The sequence below is a fragment of the Triplophysa rosa genome, linkage group LG5 (genome assembly GCF_024868665.1).
Source record: "Triplophysa rosa linkage group LG5, Trosa_1v2, whole genome shotgun sequence".
NCBI lineage: Eukaryota > Metazoa > Chordata > Actinopteri > Cypriniformes > Nemacheilidae > Triplophysa > Triplophysa rosa.
In genome coordinates this window covers 1,382,566-1,400,028 of record NC_079894.1, presented here as the reverse complement: position 1 = coordinate 1,400,028, position 17,463 = coordinate 1,382,566, and the positions used below count along the sequence as shown (strand labels likewise).

Sequence of the window (17,463 nt, the reverse complement as noted above, 5' to 3'; positions counted from 1 at the left end):
ATCAATTGTGCAGATACCTCTGGTTACCCACAATCTGTGATGCATATAATCGTAACATTCAGCCTTTAGTCATGAAAACACTGAAAAAAACAATTTGTTTACAGATGCCTCTTAGTTATCCACAATCGGTTGTAGCATATAACCAGTGTTCTCTTAACAGGGGTGCAAACTCGTCAGGGGTGAAAAGTGACAAACTAAACCCCGCCCCGCTAGTTAAATGCCAACGTAGGTAAAGGCAAGTTAATTCATTTCACATAGCACATTTCACACGCAAAGGCAAGTCAAACTAGTTTATAGGGAGAAAATGTAACGATGCAAAAAATGCTTTTCTTACATTTTGGTCTTATTTCCAGCCCAAATATTTAATAATTCTTAAATCAAATCTTTTTTTTCAGAAAAAAATAAGCCAAACGTCAAAATCTTGTTTAAGATTATTTTGCTTACCCCATTGGCAGATTATTTTGCTTGTTTTAAGGTAAAACTCACTTAATTGTGACTTTTTTTCCTGAAAACAAGACAATAATTTTTACTTGGCTAGAAAATGCTTCTTGATTTAAGAATTTTCAGATATTTGGAATAGAAAACAAGACAAAAAGTCTAAGTAGGAAAGCATTTTTTACAGTGCACCATTCAAGGATAAACACCTTTATATGATTAAAAAACGTTTGAGCGACAACTACGGTCTAAAATCAACAAGGATTGTTGTTAAGATGTTACATGAACTTAGTCAGGGCAAATAAACCACTGTAAATCTTCATTTCAGCACTCGCATGTTTGAAGCGGCTGACGGGCTAAACGTGAGGTGTTTCTCCGTCATGAAACAGGCTGTTACAGGCTGACACTTGAGCTGAGTGATACTAATATTACTGTACATTACATTATAAACGGAGGAAAGAAGATGAAATTAAACATATTTTCGCTGATGGTCGGGACCGCCTCTTCACCGAATGTTTTGTGGTGTGTGTATGGAAGGCCATTAAGGCCAAAACGTGTGAAACTAACGTGTTAACACGTAATTGCGTGTTAACGCCTAGTACGTGTTAACACGTAATTGCGCGTTAAGGCGTAATTGCGTGTTAACATGTTAGTTTCACACGTTTTGGCCTTAATGGCCTTCCATATGTGTGCACCTCGTCGGCGGTGTGTTGTGTAGTGCGCGCTGCTATGACAAGACGACGACAGATGAGAAGGAACTTTGTTGTGTAGTGTAAGCGCCATAGCAATTCAAGTTGTCTCACAGTCCCGTAGTGTCAGCTCGGCTTAAAGGGGTCTGAAAAGTCGCTATACATCTAGCGACAAAGTCGCCAAGTTGGCAACACCGCGCCGCCGTCGAGAGCGTCAAAGTGGCCGGAAGTCATTAATTTTCAATGTGAGCCGGCGGCGCGGCGCGGCGCGTCTTGGCTGTTGAGGGCGTCAAGGAGAGTTGAAATCAAGTCAACTTTATGTTAATGAGCTATGACGCGGTCCGGCGGCAACCAATCGGAACGTAGAAGTCCATCTCTTGAGATGATTCCAGAGAAAGCAGCCCTTTAAACTTTGGTTCCGACCACATTAGTTCCCAAGCAAAACGGAGGAGAAGTTGATAATTGCTGTGGCGGGTTTCCCAATCCTATACGACGCGTCTCTGTTTGCCTACAGGGACATAAATAAAAAAATGATGCGTGGACCAAGGTGTCTGAGATTGTTTGTGTTCCTGGTGAGTTGCTGATGATGTGCATTAACGTTATACATTTTCTGTAAATAAGCGGGAATTTCATGCTAACTTTCGCGCCAGAGCACGCAAAACAGTGTTACTGCTGCAGAATATTTCCGCTTTGACCAACTGCATTAAAGCTAACGTTACACTTCGACCAGGAGAGTTTGTAATGTAGGTTGCTGTTTACAAATTAATGTTAATTAAAGACCAAGGCTAGTAAATGTCTCCTATAATGTTGAAATTAGACTAGCACTTAACCATGAACACAAAAGCCACATCACACAAATGGCTTTTAATCGGTTTATTTCGTTAGCAAACGTGTAACTACAATAAAGTTCTTTCCACCGATCAATTTCTTGTGGTCAGTCTGCACAAGATCAACAAGCTTGTTTGCTTGCGCCCCTTTAAATACAAGATAAGATTTCGATCTACGTCAGAGCGTCAGCACGCCCAAGACTCTGGCTGAGTCTGAAATCGCATACTCCATGTGAAGGTACTCAATTTCAGTAGGTACGTACTGTTGTCCCTGAATGGGTGTAGTATGAATGCGATCGGCCGTTGTCCGCCATGTTGATGATCTTCTTTTCCTTTTTAATGGCGGGGAGCAAATTACTTTTGTGGTGCATGTCCGCCACCTCCTGTACTGGAGTGTACATGGCCAGAGATTAAACATGTGACGTAATAACAAGCGCAACAACTGAAATTATGGGAGACGGGTGCATTAACATCATTAATGCTAACTTTAGCTTCCATGAGTTTTCCAGCATGTGCAACATGTTTGTAATGCCTTCACAAAGGAGACGTCGGGCACCTGCTGGACGATCTCGCCTTAGGCGAGCACTGCTGATTTTATTGTCAAGGAATATAAGTATTATTGCTTATAAATTAAATGTACCCTAGAAATGCATTGCTAGCCCACACCTACACTTGTGCACAATATTATTGATAAGTGCTGACCAATACTTATTTTTTTCCTGAAAATGATGTATTGTATTAAAATAGGCTACTAAATGTAATTGTATTTCCAAATGCCATCTAAGCATTAATACAGACTTCAAAAATGTGAATGCATACGTTTTCAGTGAAGCAATGGCATAATGCATGAAGTAATGTAATATGTTTTATGTACAGAAAACTATAGAATAAACATGAATAAAAAATACGTAAATTTGATGCAAGAAAATAAATGAATTTAATAATTATTAATACATATACAAGTAAACATCACATAAATCAAAGCTTTATTTCAATTTATTGTTGTTACAAATGATCCTGTATCTACAGGCGTGTAACCCCACACCCTACTGCCATCTCTCAGCGGACCACCGTCGCCACCTTCGTGATGTTAACGAGTGTTCTCATCTGACCCTGTAACGGTCAAACAAGATTCAAGTGACCTCTGTGATCTGTGCTCAATACTGCATGTAAATGTGGAGGTAGTTGCACATGTGTTAACTCGCTGTTTATCCAACTCAAATTTTCCTGAATTCATCAACAGTACTAATGGAGAAATAAAATATATACATTATGTTTAGTTACATTACTTATATGTATCTATGCAAGCAGTGAACAATGCTTTGTACCACATATAACAGACGTAAGCTACATTACTGTGTTGTGTATTTCATGTTGTGATGTGCTCATTTGCAATACTTCGAGAAAATGACAGGTCACATGTTACACAGACATTAAAGAGCCTTTTTAACACGCGTATGGTTTAATATATGTCACGTTAAGTCTACTTCGAAGACGCGTGTGTGCGTGGAACGCACCTTTAAGCTAGACATATTAAAACACTGCATTTTCACAGCAAAATCACAAATATACTTTACTATGTAGCATCTTACAGGTTAACTTTACGCTAAAGCACTTTAACAAACGCGACTGCAACGCAAAGAAACACGTTGTTGGCTATACTCACTTTTGAAAACACCTGCCTCGCAGTTCTCCGCTATGCTCCTGTATGAACTTATCCTGCGTAGGCTCATGGGCCAGATAAGAATCCCAAGTATCTGTCGCTGGGTGCTTCAGAATGTGGGCGTAACCAGTAAGCCATCCGGGAATTTCTCACCTACTCTTTTATGAATACTGAGGATTCGGACATACTACTCTGTTTTCACATACTATATAGTAGGTAAGTAGGCGTATTCGGACGCAACAGTAGTATACGCACGTCCAAATCTCGCGAGAAAGTGCACCAGCCGGGAAATTCTCGCCTACTGTTTTATGAAGCCCGAGGTTTCAGACATACTATTCGTTCGCCTACTATATAGTATGGAAGTATGCGATTGCTGCGGTATGAACGCACAGTAATAAGAGGATGTGGGTATGACGGTTGAAATGTGCCACGGATTACCTACCGAAGGAGACTGTCGTGTACTTTTACGTGAACGGAGTCTACGTCGTCACAACAGACGCGTGACTAACGTTGTGGATAAGGACGTCGTCACAACAGATGCGTGACACACACGTCGTGGATAAGGACGTCGCCGCCACCGGCTTGTTAACCCTGACGTCACGCACCATCATATACAGTATGTAGGTCATATACTGATAGATGTGTAGTTCTGATACACATGACAGTTCTGTAGGCGAGCATTAGTGACTTGAATCAGAGTATTCACATCAGTGAGTGTACATTAATATCAAGAGTAACAATGGCACATTTAAGAATATATATTTCTAGATTGTAATTATGTAATTACTTTCTTGTTTCCGAATCTCTCTGTAGGTCGCTTGAAATAAAAGTGTCTGTTAAATGTCTAAAAGTTGATGTAAAGCGGTAACCTGTCTGCCTCAGTGTGGGACATAACATACAGTATATTTTTAGACTTATTGTACAATGCTTATATGTACTTTTTAAATATTTGATTGTTGGTTTCCTTATAATAAACAAGATGTCATTGTTTTTCTACTTTCTTGTGTCTTTTTCCAGTTGTAATAATTTATTGTTGAATATTTTGCTTTGAAATATCATCACTTGAATGTGCTCTTTTTACCCTGTTTGATACGGGCTTGTCTGTCACCCGGCCTATTACTGCAATATCTGCAAAACAGGATGAAACTATACAGCATTGCTTTGTCTGAAAGTGCTCATGACATTAGCTGTATAGTACAGTAGTAGATACAACTGTCTGCCCTACAACAGACTCCATATTCTTCACTATTCCAGACAGAAACATGACTCTTGGACTCTAAGAATTGTATGAGAGATACAACACAAATTCATTTACATACAAATCTAGAAAATTACAGAATACAAAATACACTTTTGTATTCTACTCAAAGTAACTATGTTTTAATTTATTTGTCACATTAACTTTTAGTCTTGATATTTCAGGTGTTTTAATTCTATTGCTTTTGTACTTTTACCTGAAGGGATAATTACACCAGACAACAATAATCAGTGATCATTAGCTTCTCTTCATGTTATTACCTTATACCTGTATGCCTTTGTTCTTGTAACCTAATATATTTTGAGCCTTGTTATACAATACTTCGATGACGCCCACACATGTGATTTTAGGCTTCGTGATAAATAAAATAGCTAATTTCATATTTTTTTGTGAACACTACCAAACCCAATATTTCTAATATTTATCTAATTTATGGAATACATTACATGGCTATGCAACACAAACAAGCACAGCACAGAAACTCAGCTATTGTGTTGTGTACTATGTAACACTGCCTTGAGGAAATCCAGATATTTAACAATTACAGTACAGTTTACAACACATTCAATGATTACAGACAAAAACACTAGCAGTTTGTTCTTATACATGATTGTTGTTTGAGCCTTTATAGTTAGCAACTCTCACAAGCTAATTTAACTTTGCTATCATAATAATTGTACAACTTTAAATAAATACAACATAATTCACATTCAGTACTCACATTTGATTGATTGATTGATTGTTGTCCGTCTTGTACTCGCGTTCTGTTGCTAGAAGGATCATGCTACTTTCTCTCTACACACGTAGCTAACTGGAGACGACGTGTTTATCAGGCGTCTTGTGAGACGACGTACCTGTTCAGACGTAGTTAGTACACGTGTATTTTCAATAAAAATTTTATATACGCCGTCGTAACGTCGCCGCCAGTAGACGTTCCTACCATGACGTCGCCGTGACGTCGCCGCCAGTCTATCGTCTGCATTCCCTATCAAATCCATTAATAACTCCACACGGACTGACCGCGACGAGGGTAGGCTGCTCCTTCTCCTTCTCCTCGTTAGGCTTCGGTTTGGCATATTTCAACCGCCATAATCATTTCCACACTGGACACAGTTCCCTTTCTGTCGGTCTCTCGACGTTGTGTCGAACCGACAGATGGGGTTCGTCCTTGAGAACCAATCGCTTCCGACTTCTCTAGAAAAGGCAATGAAAATTGGCGAATGAAATTTGCATGCCGGACTCCGCCCCCGGATATCCGGGTATAAAAGGGAGACGGCTGCCTCATTCATTCACCTTTTGTTCTTCGGAGCCTTCGCTCGTGATCAACAGACTTCGCTACAAGACTGCCGGCTCTACGACGTGGTGCAGCGGACTGTCCCTTCCTGCAGCGACTTCCCCTGGGCGTCTCGGCGGTTCCAGAAGTGTTCGAGTTTTTTCTCTAAAAGAGCAAATTTCTCCAGCGTGGCATGTCCCGCTGTTCTCTTGGGTGCAACACACTCATCGAGGAGGGGGACGGACACGATTCTGCTTCCAGTACGCTGGGGCAGATATTGTGGATACGTCCTGCCCGCACTGCGGGCGGCTGACGATTCAGACGTTGCTCACGGGTGGTTGTGTTCCCACGGGACTCAGCCACCACCTTGTCTGCTTCCCGTTCCGTGACGGCAGGACTACGGCCCTGCCGCCCGCTACGGCGAGCAGCGAGGGTGATATGAGGATTACTGTGAGCGCTAATCCGTCAGCCACTGGCTCGCGGACCGTTCGCACCTCGCTTTGCTCGTCTGACCTTCCCCATAAGACGGTCCGCCGTCTTATTCCTCAATTACGTATCGGACACGGTACGTGATGATGAGGTGTCTGTTGCAGCATCGGAGGGTGACTTACTGGCATCAGACTCCGACAATTCCTTGAAGCTCCCTCCCTCGGGGGGTCGAGATCAGGAAGAAGCGGATGTCGAAATGTCAGCCATGCTTTCCCGGGCCGCCGGCTTTGGGTTGCGGTGCCCGCACTGCCTCTCCCAACGCTCGCGGCTGGATACACGGTCTTCGGGCTTGAGAGCGGCTCCAAGCCGCACTCGCCCTCAGTGCCGTGTTCCCCCGGAAGTGCATGAGGAACCTAGTACGACCTGGAACGCCCCCTTCGGCGCGTACACGTCAACTAGTTCCATCACCCTTTCTTCCCTCGATGGTGGGGCACTAGAGGATACGTCGATGTCCCCCGGGGCTCGACCTAGACTCCCGTCCAAAGCAGTAGGCTTTTCGGCATCTGAGGTGTCGAGAGCTTACTCTGCTGCGGGCCAAGCTGTCCCCTCTCTCCAGCTATGGCCTTCCTGCAGGCCAATGCGCGGAGAGAGCTCCACGAGGGTAAGACCGACCCAGCGCTTATGCAGGAACTCCGCGCTTCACCGACCTCGCTCTCGGGCGAACAAGGTGATCGCGCGGGCCCTGGGTCGGGCGATGTCCACACTTATGGTCCAGGAGAGACACCTCTGGCTGAACCTTGCACAGGTGAGTAACTCTGAGAAAGTCCGCTTTCTCGATGCACCCATCTCGCAAGGGGGGGCTGTTTGGTGATATGTCGGGTTCGACAGTTAGGGAGCAGATAGAGGATATCACGTATGTCCTCCCCAGCCGCGACTCGACCGCCCTCTGGCTGCCGAGATCCCGTGCACCGTCTGCTTCCCAGCAGCCCTGGTCCTCTTCGAGACATCGAAGAGGAGACCACCACCCCATCAGCAGCCGCGGCGAAAGCCAATGCGGCCCTCATGGGAAGACCCCAGGGAGTTCGAGAATACCTTTCTAAAGTTTTTCTCCCTCTCTGGGCGTTTATATCAGCCGCTCTCACCCTCTACACGACGGTGTTCGGCAACTCGACGTTGCGTCACGACGAGACCCAATGTCGAGGATAATCAGCAGCCTAAGCACTCTCAATCGACGGTGCTTTGTGCCACATATCGTCTGGGTATTATCACAGCCGCTCTCACCCTCTGCACGACGGTGTTCGGCAACTCGACATTGCGGCGAGACCCAATGTCGAGGATAATCATCAGCCCAAGCACTCTCATTCGATGGTGTGTTGTGCTACATCTTCACCAGACAGGTAAAACTGCAGAGCCGATCTCCTCCCCGGGGGTCCCCCCCACGGCGAGGGATCCGTACTGCCAGCCATCGAACCACCCCCGGGAGGTCGATGAAGCAGATCGTACCCCTAGCCTCCCTGTCGGTCCCTAGGAGCCTGTCTGAGCTTCCCAAACCGTCACGGTGACTACGGAATACGGTCCGTCTCGGCTACGCGATCCACTCCCCGGATGCCCGCCTAAGTTTCGGGGCATCCTCTTAACCTCAGCAGAGGCAAGGATGCCCCGTGCTTCGGGCCGAGGTCGCCACCCCTCTGGTGAGGAAGCGATCGTGCTCGTCCCTCTAGCCGAGATGTTCAACAGGTTTCACAGCCCGTACTTCATCGTCCCCAAAAGAGCGGGGGTCGCTAGATCTGCGTACCCTTAACAGGCACCTACTCAAGCTGCCGTTCAGGATGCTTACGCAGAAGCGCATCCTGGCATCTGTCAGATGTCAAGATGGATTCATGGCAATCGACCTGAAGGACGCTTACTCTCATGTCTCTTCTCCCTCGTCATCACCCGTTCCTACGGTTCGCTTTCGAGGGTCAGGCATATTAGTACAGAGTCCTCCCCTTCGGTCTGTCCCTGTCCCCACGGTCTTTACGAAGATCGTGGAAGCCGCCCTCACTCCCCTCAGGGAGAGAGGTGTGCGGGTACTAAACTATCTCGACGACTGGCTCATTTGACTCACTCGTGAGACCTGTTATGTACACACAGGGACCTAGTGCTCCGGCACCTAGATCGATTGGGACCACAGGTCAACCGAAAGGGAGCAAGCTCTCCTCTGTGCAGAGCATACTCTTTTTTGGTATGGAACTCAACTCTGTCTCCATTTCAGCGCGGTTGCGCTCAGTCAGTGTTGTACTGCCTGGAATTTTTCAAGCAGTCAGCGGGAGGAGGCTCCTGGGTACATGGCATCCTCGACGGTGGTGATACCCCTCAGGTTGATGCACATGAGACCGCTCCAACACTGGCTACGGAGTCGAGTTCCCTGGAGAGCGTGGCACACCTGCAGCAGGCGGATGGTGATTACGCTTTTCTGCCGACGCACCCTAACCCCTTGGTCTCATTGACCTTTTTTTACGGACGGGGGTCCCTCTCGGGCAGGCGAGATGCGTCAGGCAGACGCCTCCCTGCAGGGTTGGGGTGCCGTGTGCAACGGGCACGCAGTGTCAGGGCGATGGACGGGCCCCCGCCTGCGCAGGCATTCAATTGCCTAGAGTTGTTGGATGTGCTACCCGCACTGAAGGGGTTACAACCTCTTGTGCAGAACGAGCACGTGCTGGTCCGGTCGGACTGCACAACTGCCGTAGCGTTTTTTACCGCCAGTGTGGCGTTCGCTTATGGCAGCTAACACGACTCGCCCGACGCCTCCTCCTGTGGAGTCCGCAGGGCCACACATATCCCAGGTGACCTGAACCAGACAGCCGATGTGCTCTCTTGTCAGTTACGCCTCGCGGAGAGTGGCGACTCCACCCCCGCGTAGCCAGCTCATTTGGGACAGTCAGGGCGGGCTCAGGTAGACCCCTTCGCCTCCCTGGACACCACCCATTGCCGCTAAGGTACTCCCTGCCACGGCACGGAGGCTCTAGCGCACAGCTGGCCGTGGGACAAGCGGAAGTACGTCTTCCCCCAGTGAGCCTCACTGCACAGACCCTGTGCAAGGTCAGGGAAGAGGAGCATCAAGTGTACTAGTTGCGCCATACTGGCCCAACCGGACTTGGTTCTCGGAGCTAATGCTCTTGACGACAGCTCCCCCCTGGCCGATTCCCCTGACGAAGGACCTGCCTTCCCAGGGGAAGGGCACGTTATCGCATAACGGGCTAGACCTCTGGAACCTCCATGTCTGGCCCCTGGACGGAGCGAGAAGATCCTGAGTGGCCTAACCCCTGCGGCGGTTTAGACCACTACTCAGGCTAGGGCCCTGGCCACTAGGTGACGATACGCCTAGTGGTGCCTCTTCTCATCCTGGTGCTCTTCTCGAGAGAAGACCCGCGGAGTTGATTGGTCAAGTGGTTGCGGTCCTTCCAGAGACTCGAGAATAATCTCTCCCCTTCCACACTGAACGTGTATGTAGCCGCTGTTGCCGCTCATCACGACCCAGTTGCTGGTAGTCTCTAGGACAGCACAACCTGATCATTTGGTTCCTAGGGGCGCGGGAAGGACATCACCCGCGCTCCGTACCCTCTTACGACCTTGATGCGGTCCTGGAGCCCCTCGGAGATGCCGCTCTTTCTCACTTCACGATGAAGACGGCTCTCGGGAGGACGCTCAAGAGGGTAGCGGACCTACAAGCATTCTCCGTGTCCACAGATTGCCTAGAACTCGGGCCCGGTTATTCTCACGCTATCCTGAGACCCCGGCCCGGCTACGTGCCCAAAGTTCCCACCACTCCCCCGAGACACCAGGTGGTGAACTTACAGGCGCTCCCCACCGGGGAGGAAGACCCAACCTCATCCGTGTTGTGTCCAGTACGCGCATTGCGCCTCTGCTTGGACCGCACGCAGAGCCACAGAAGCTCTGAGCAGCTCTTTGTCTGTTTTGGAGATCAGCAGGGAGGGCTGTCTCAAACAGAGATTGACGCACTGGATCATGGGCGTCGTCGATGGCGTACCTGTCCTAAGATCGCCTACGCCCACTGGGTGAGAGCTCTCTCCACACGGAGTACAGCCTCCTCGTGGGCACTGGCTCGAGGCGCCTCTCTGGCAGACATCTGCAGAGCTGCGGGTTGGGCTACACCCATCACCTTCGCGAGGTCCTACAGCCTCCGCGTAAAACCGGTATCGGCTCGAGTCTTGCAGGCATCAGGCAAGACCGGCGGCCGGTAGGGTGTACGCCTATGACAGTACCTTCCCCCCTTTCTCCTAAGGGGGTCAGCGTACTACTAGCCTCCCTTCTTCCCCCACTGGGTGAAGAACAGGCACTCCATCCATCACTAGCAAGCACCTCCTGGGGGCGGGCTGGGCAGAGCAGCCCTGCCCCTTAGGCCGGGTATCTCCGGAGTTATTCGCAACATAGCTCTAACCGGACCTAGTGCTACCAGACGTTGCAACCCCCCAGTAGGGCGGTTCCGTCTGATGTATCCTCATGCTGGTTCCCACCTTGGTAACCCATGACCTCCCCAGGTGGACCTCCACCTCGCGGTTTTCTCTTCAGCCGCACTTTCTTCCCATGAGTTCTCCCCCATCGGTGAGACCATGTTGGTATCTCCACTATTCTCCTCCCTGCGGTAGGAAGTGGTCTCTGTAGCGCATCCCCCACTTGAGGAAGTAGCGCTTACCCAGTGGCCTTACGGTTCCGGGCGGCTTCTCGCTGTTAGAGAAACAAGGCCGCCGCCTGTGAGGCCGAAGGTAGGGGCCTTCCCACCTTTCAAGAAAGCTCTGGGACCCCCTACCTACCCACTGGTAGGTTACAATTTCGCGGTAGCGGTCACGGCTGACACGCCCAGGCCAGTCACCGTCGCTTCGTTGAGATTGTGACAGGGCACAGTGTTATGGCGTTTTCCATTGGAACCCCTTCTGTCGGTTCGACACAACGTCGAGAGACCGACAGAAAGGGAACGTCTCGGTTACGTTTGTAACCTCGGTTCCCTGATGGAGGGAACGAGACGTTGTGTCCTCTTGCCACAACACGTGCTGTCCTCTGCAGCAGTCGTGAGAGGTCTCAGGCTCCTCAGAACTAAGGTGAATGAATGAGGCACGCCGTCTCCCTTTTATACCCGGATATCCGGGGGCGGAGTCCGGCATGCAAATTTCATTCGCCAATTTTCATTGGCCTTTTCTAGAGAAGTCGGAAGCGATTGGTTCTCAAGGACGAACCCCATCTGTCGGTTCGACACAACGTCTCATTCCCTCCATCAGGGAACCGAGGTTACAAACGTAACCGAGACGTTATACTTTTATCACCACGCTGATTACAATCATTAGTAACCAGCCGGTCACTTACAGGGCTCGTGAAGTATCTATAAACAAACATCCACATCCTGCTACATGTAGAATACATAACTATAGAAACAATGGGTATAAATGAAGATATAAGAATTGTTAACTTTTATAATCCTTGTAAAGAATTAAGTAATAATGTTTTGAAAGAAGTGATGGGTGAGACATCGGGGAAAGTTATAATGTGTGGGGACTTTAATGCGCATAAGGGACTATGGGGTAGCAAAAATGATGATAAAAGTGGGGAGATAATAGAAGAATTCATGGAAGAGCACTCATTAGTATGTTTGAATGAAGGGAAGTCGACAAGAATGGATATAGTAAGAGGTAGCACATCTTGCATAGATCTCACAATAGTGTCAGGAATATTAGCTAGTAAGTGTACGTGGATGGTGCATGAAGATGATATGGGTAGTGATCATTGGCCAGTAACATGTAAAGTTCAAAATGAAGTGCAAAAGCAAAATATGAGTCAATGTGTCAGATGGGGATTTAGAAAGGCAAATTGGAAAAGAATTTCATATGATGTGTATTGAAATATTTAATAATATGAAACTGGAAGGAAGTATAGAGGGAAATTATAATAGAATAGTAGAAGGAATTATAGTTGCGGCAAAGAAGAATATACCTTTAATAAGCAGTAATGGAAAGAAAATGAAAAGTGTACCATGGTGGTCAGAAGAGTGTACAGTGGCAGTTAAAGAAAGGAATAAAGCATCCCGAGCGTTAAGAAGGGCAATAACCCAAGACACAGTTGTGGAATATCAAAGGAAAAAGGCAATTGCAAGAAGGGTAGTTAAGAATGCAAAAAGAAAGGTATATGGCAAGAGTTTTGTAATACAATTGGAAGAGAGACTGATATGAATGTGGAGAATGATGGAGTTAGTAGCAAACAAATTCCGGTAATAGAGGAAGAAGGAAAAATTGCTCTAGATGCCATCAGAGTTGAAATGGGGGAGATGCCATTAGATTTGAGAAGGAAGAAGCTAGCGATGATGTACTGGGTTCATTTGCAGGGAAGTGATGTCAAGCATCGCACACGCACAGTGTTAAAGGATGGCTGGGAATATTAAAAAAAGGAGGAAACAGCTTTGGATGGATATATAAAAAAAATGGGTCAAGGAGTGTGGTTTAGAGAACGAAAACTTCTGTCCCAATTTGCCATTAGATGGTGTGTCAGTATGGAACTTTCCAGAACCTTTTGTTGAAATGACATTATTAGAGGCAGGGAGAGAGGGGAAGGGCACAGTAACAGTAATGAAATTAGTGTTTTTTGAGCAACAAAATGTTACTCGTTCACACAGGTATATACAGATGGATCTAAAGGTCCACATAGTCAAAAACTTGGTATAGGGGTATGGATTCAGGATCTTATATATAGATTCTTAAGATATATAGAATAAGTTTAAGAATTAAAGATAAACTGTCAGTACTCCTCAGAATGAATCGCTATAATAGTAGGGTTACAGTGGATTGAACAGGTCAAGCCAAGCAGGACTGTAATTTGCTCAGACTCTGCGTCAGCTCTTAAAAGTATAATGTCTACAAAAACAGACAGAGAAGATTTATTGGTGGAAAATATACATTATTGTACAGATTAAAAGCAGAGGGGATTACAGTGCACTTTTGTTGGATTCCAGCACATATAGGGATTGCAGGGAATGAAACTGCTGAAAAATTAGCAAAGAAGGCATTACAGAAAGAGTTGGTGTCAAGGTACATTTGGGGAGAAGAGAAGCTAAAACAGTCATTAAAAGGGAGTTAATTGGTACTTGGCAGGAAAGGCGGGATAATAGCAGTAAAGGGAGATAGTTTTATAATTTTGGAAAAAAGTAGGAAAAGGGCAATGTTATGGGAGATGTGGGAAGGAAGAAGTAATGATTTCCAGGTTTAGATTAGGACATGCAGGATTAAATTCTACACTTGCAAGAATGGGGAAGCATGAAAATGGTGTGAAGAGTGTAATGTGTTAGAAACAGTGGAACATGTATTGTTTAAATGTAACAGGTACGAAGAAGAGAGAAACAATCTGCTTAGTAATGTTAAAGATAGACAGGTGAGTGGTATGGCCATTTTAGGTAAGGGATTGAGTGATTATCGGATATATAGGGCTCTGTTAACCTATTTAAGAAGTACAGGATTAGAATATAGGATATAGTGCTTGAGAATGGGATGCTTCTTATCATCCTGGAGTTTGAGGAGCCTAGTGTAGAAGATGGAGGAGCTGTAGACGCAGCGCCATCTGAAATTAAATATGTCTCCAAATAAAACAACAATAACAGAACAATACAGATTCATCACCCAAGATATACAGTAGGTGGCGGTAATACTCCAAAGGAGTGATCGGCCATAAAACTGGACGAAGAAGAGAAGCGTCAGTTTTGCCTTTTTATATTGGACCTAAATTGGACAAGCAGATTGACGAGGAGACATTTGCAAGCAGGACTTCAAAGGACGTTTGATAGAAGTGTTTTAGAGGTATGCGCACACACACACAATATCAGTGTGTTACACAGAACAGCTTCCACAGCCGATGGTAAAGTCATGAAGCTGTTATTTGAGCGTTGGCTCTCTTAGAATGTGTGTCGCTGAACTCTTATGACCAGCTGTAGGACTGTGATGAAAGTGAAAGTAGTTTAGCGTGTAGCTCAGTCAAATGATTACAATCTCTGAGAACCAAACACTACTCCAGCGGCTCTTCCTCTTCTCTACGGAAGGCCTCGCCCCTTTTATGGCGTATCCCTTGGGCGGAGGTTATTAAAAGCACTCGGAATAATGACATCGTGTACCCGGGAAGTAGAGGGCTGTAGTCTGATTCCAGTCGTTCTCTGTAGTCCTTGAATGTTCTGACTAAAGACAATATCTCGCTTGGCACTGAACCTTGATCTTTGTCATTTTGCAGATATTGTTTATGCTCTAACAACAACATTACACACTAACTGAAGGTAGAAAATTGGCATCACAGGGAACTGCACCTTTAAATAGATTTCTACTTCTTTTTATTAATGAAAGAATCCTGAAATGTGTGCCAATAGTAACTGAGCATCAAATCGGCACACTGAGGACTGGAGTAATGATACTGAACATTCAGCTTTGATCCCATGAAAAAAATGACGTTATACAGTATATATGAAATAGGTCTCTTATACAGTAAAATAATTGAAGCCCACACAACAACAAAAAATCTTTGTACAAATTTTCCCTAGATATTTCTTGCTTACTCAACTTTTGATGAAGTAGTTTATCTCAACTAAATTTTCTTATTAATTACAAAAAAGAAAAATCAGTTGAACCAGCTTAAAATAACTGGACAACAAGCAACTTTGTGAGTTCACTCAACTATGGATTTAAGTCCACCCAACTCAAAATATGATGTTTTCTTACATTATTTTTCTGACATTTCACACATAAGCTCTAACAGAAGTCCAATGAAGACGGACCAAAACATTGGTTCAGTAACTGCTTGAGCAGTTTGTGTTGAATCACTTTCAGAGGAGCACAGGATCATGTACTCGACACCGGAAACACAAACATCAATCATGATGACAATCATGAAACATCATTCATAACAGCTAACTAACTACATTTTAAACAACAACTGCATGAATAAAGTTAGCAAACACTAAAACAGGAATCCTTTTTAAAAATTTGATAACTAAATATGCCACAATGCATGCTGGGAGCTTTTCTGTTTGTTGAGCTTGCATCATTTTGCAAGATTTGAACAAGAACATATTTAAGTTATCTAAGAGTATCTAAGTCCAGTCAACAAAATAATCTTTCTTAGCAACACGCTGTGGATGAATTTTATTCAGTACACACTAAATAGTATCTTGGCTCCTTCTACAAAAAATGACTTGTTCATGTAACGTAATTACCTTTGTCAAATGAACATATTCAAATTGGATTTTCAACAGTACATATACAAAAAAGTTTGGACACCCCTGCTATAATCTGTAATGGTTCAGTCCACACAGATATATAAGTGACCGCAGCGCTCTGCTGTAGAGCAGATGTGTCTCTGGCAGGCTCTGAAAGTTTAGATTCAATACAGCGCAGCATTTATTGTCATAATGTTGCAACTAAAAGCGAATGAAGATGAACTCATAGAAAAAGAGAAATACTCAAAGTTTTCTCTTGGCTCAGCTCTGTCTTCATTTACCAAATCATACCCCGACAGCGCTCTGACCCGCATCGGGACCATCTTCAAATCCAGAAGGAAAAAGCTAGGCATCACCTCAGACGATCCCACCTATACCGTCTTATATTTGGGCAATTCGACCACCATTCAGTCGAAAGGAGAGGGATGTACGGACGTGGCCATCAGGAAGATCTGGAATAAGAGCGAGATGGGCAGACACGGCACTAAAATGCGCCTGACCATGGGCGCTGAGGGAATGCGCTTGATCCACTCCGACGTGAAGTCCAGAAAACCAGGACATCTGTATTTACTTCACCGAATCACATACTGCGTGGCCGATCCGAGGCTTCCCAAAATCTTTGCCTGGATTTACCGACACGAGATCAAGCACAAAGCGGTGATGCTGAGATGTCACGCGGTCCTCGTCTCCAAACCCGAGAAGGCGAAGGCGATGGCGCTCCTGCTGTACCAGACCTCCAGCTCGGCTCTGAGCGAGTTTCAGAGACTCAAACGAAGAGAAGACGCCAAACATCAGCAACAGATCCTCAAAGGACAGCAAACAGTTCCTCTCGTGCCCAAGAGGAAGATGGTGAACGTGTACAAACCTCCGGTGGAGCGCAGCCGAAGCGCTCCTAAACTCCACTCCATCGTTGAGGATCTGGTCGGGGAGGGAGAGGAGGAGAGGGCCATGCTGTTTGATGAGTTTCTAGACGACGACTGTTTCGAGGACAGCAAAGAGGAATTGTGTGCCATCATCAGTGAACTGGGAGAGTTGTGCATTGGAAATGATGTGAAGTCTTTGAAGTCTGACGCGCAGGTGACTCGTCTGCTGTGTGGTGAGAGCACGAGCAGTGAATCATCCATTGACGGTAATATTGAGTTGAGCTCCGGAACCGATTCCGATGAGTTCACAGATGATAACCATCCAGAAACGACATACAGCTGATAAGACGTCAACTCTCTCTTCTTTTACATTCCAGTACTGTAGCTGTTGGCTGGTTTTTTAAAGAGCTTCATTGCACTTGAACTGGACTGGAGTGTTAAGTTAAATGTGTGAAGCATTAGATTGATCTTGGCATGTGTTGATCTTGTAGGTAATGTTCAAATGCACTGTAAAATATATCTTTGCTATGCAAATGTTTCAAATCTGTAAATATTCTCTTTTCCGTGTATATGCTGTATTACTTACAGTAGCTTTGTGGTAAATGTCGTCGAGTGTTATTTGTCAATAAACAGAAAGCAAGGCGACATATTCTTGTATGTTTTTTTCATGAAATAATGGAACAGTCTTGTTAAAATTGAAAAATTCAATGATTTTCGGATTTTCGGTTTTATGGCAAAATGTGGTGGCAGTTTTACTAAAACAGACCAAGAGGAAAGTGGATTGCAGT

The 17,463-nt window shown here is 45.7% G+C and overlaps 1 protein-coding gene across 1 annotated transcript; it reads left to right on the top strand.

Moving 5' to 3' along the window:
• Positions 1-15,878: 15,878 nt before the first annotated feature.
• On the top strand, positions 15,879-17,463 carry LOC130554209 (protein FAM43A-like). The gene has a single exon (XM_057333716.1). The coding sequence runs from the start codon at positions 16,005-16,007 to the stop codon at positions 17,016-17,018; it is 1,014 nt and encodes a 337-aa protein (XP_057189699.1). The 5' UTR covers positions 15,879-16,004; the 3' UTR covers positions 17,019-17,463.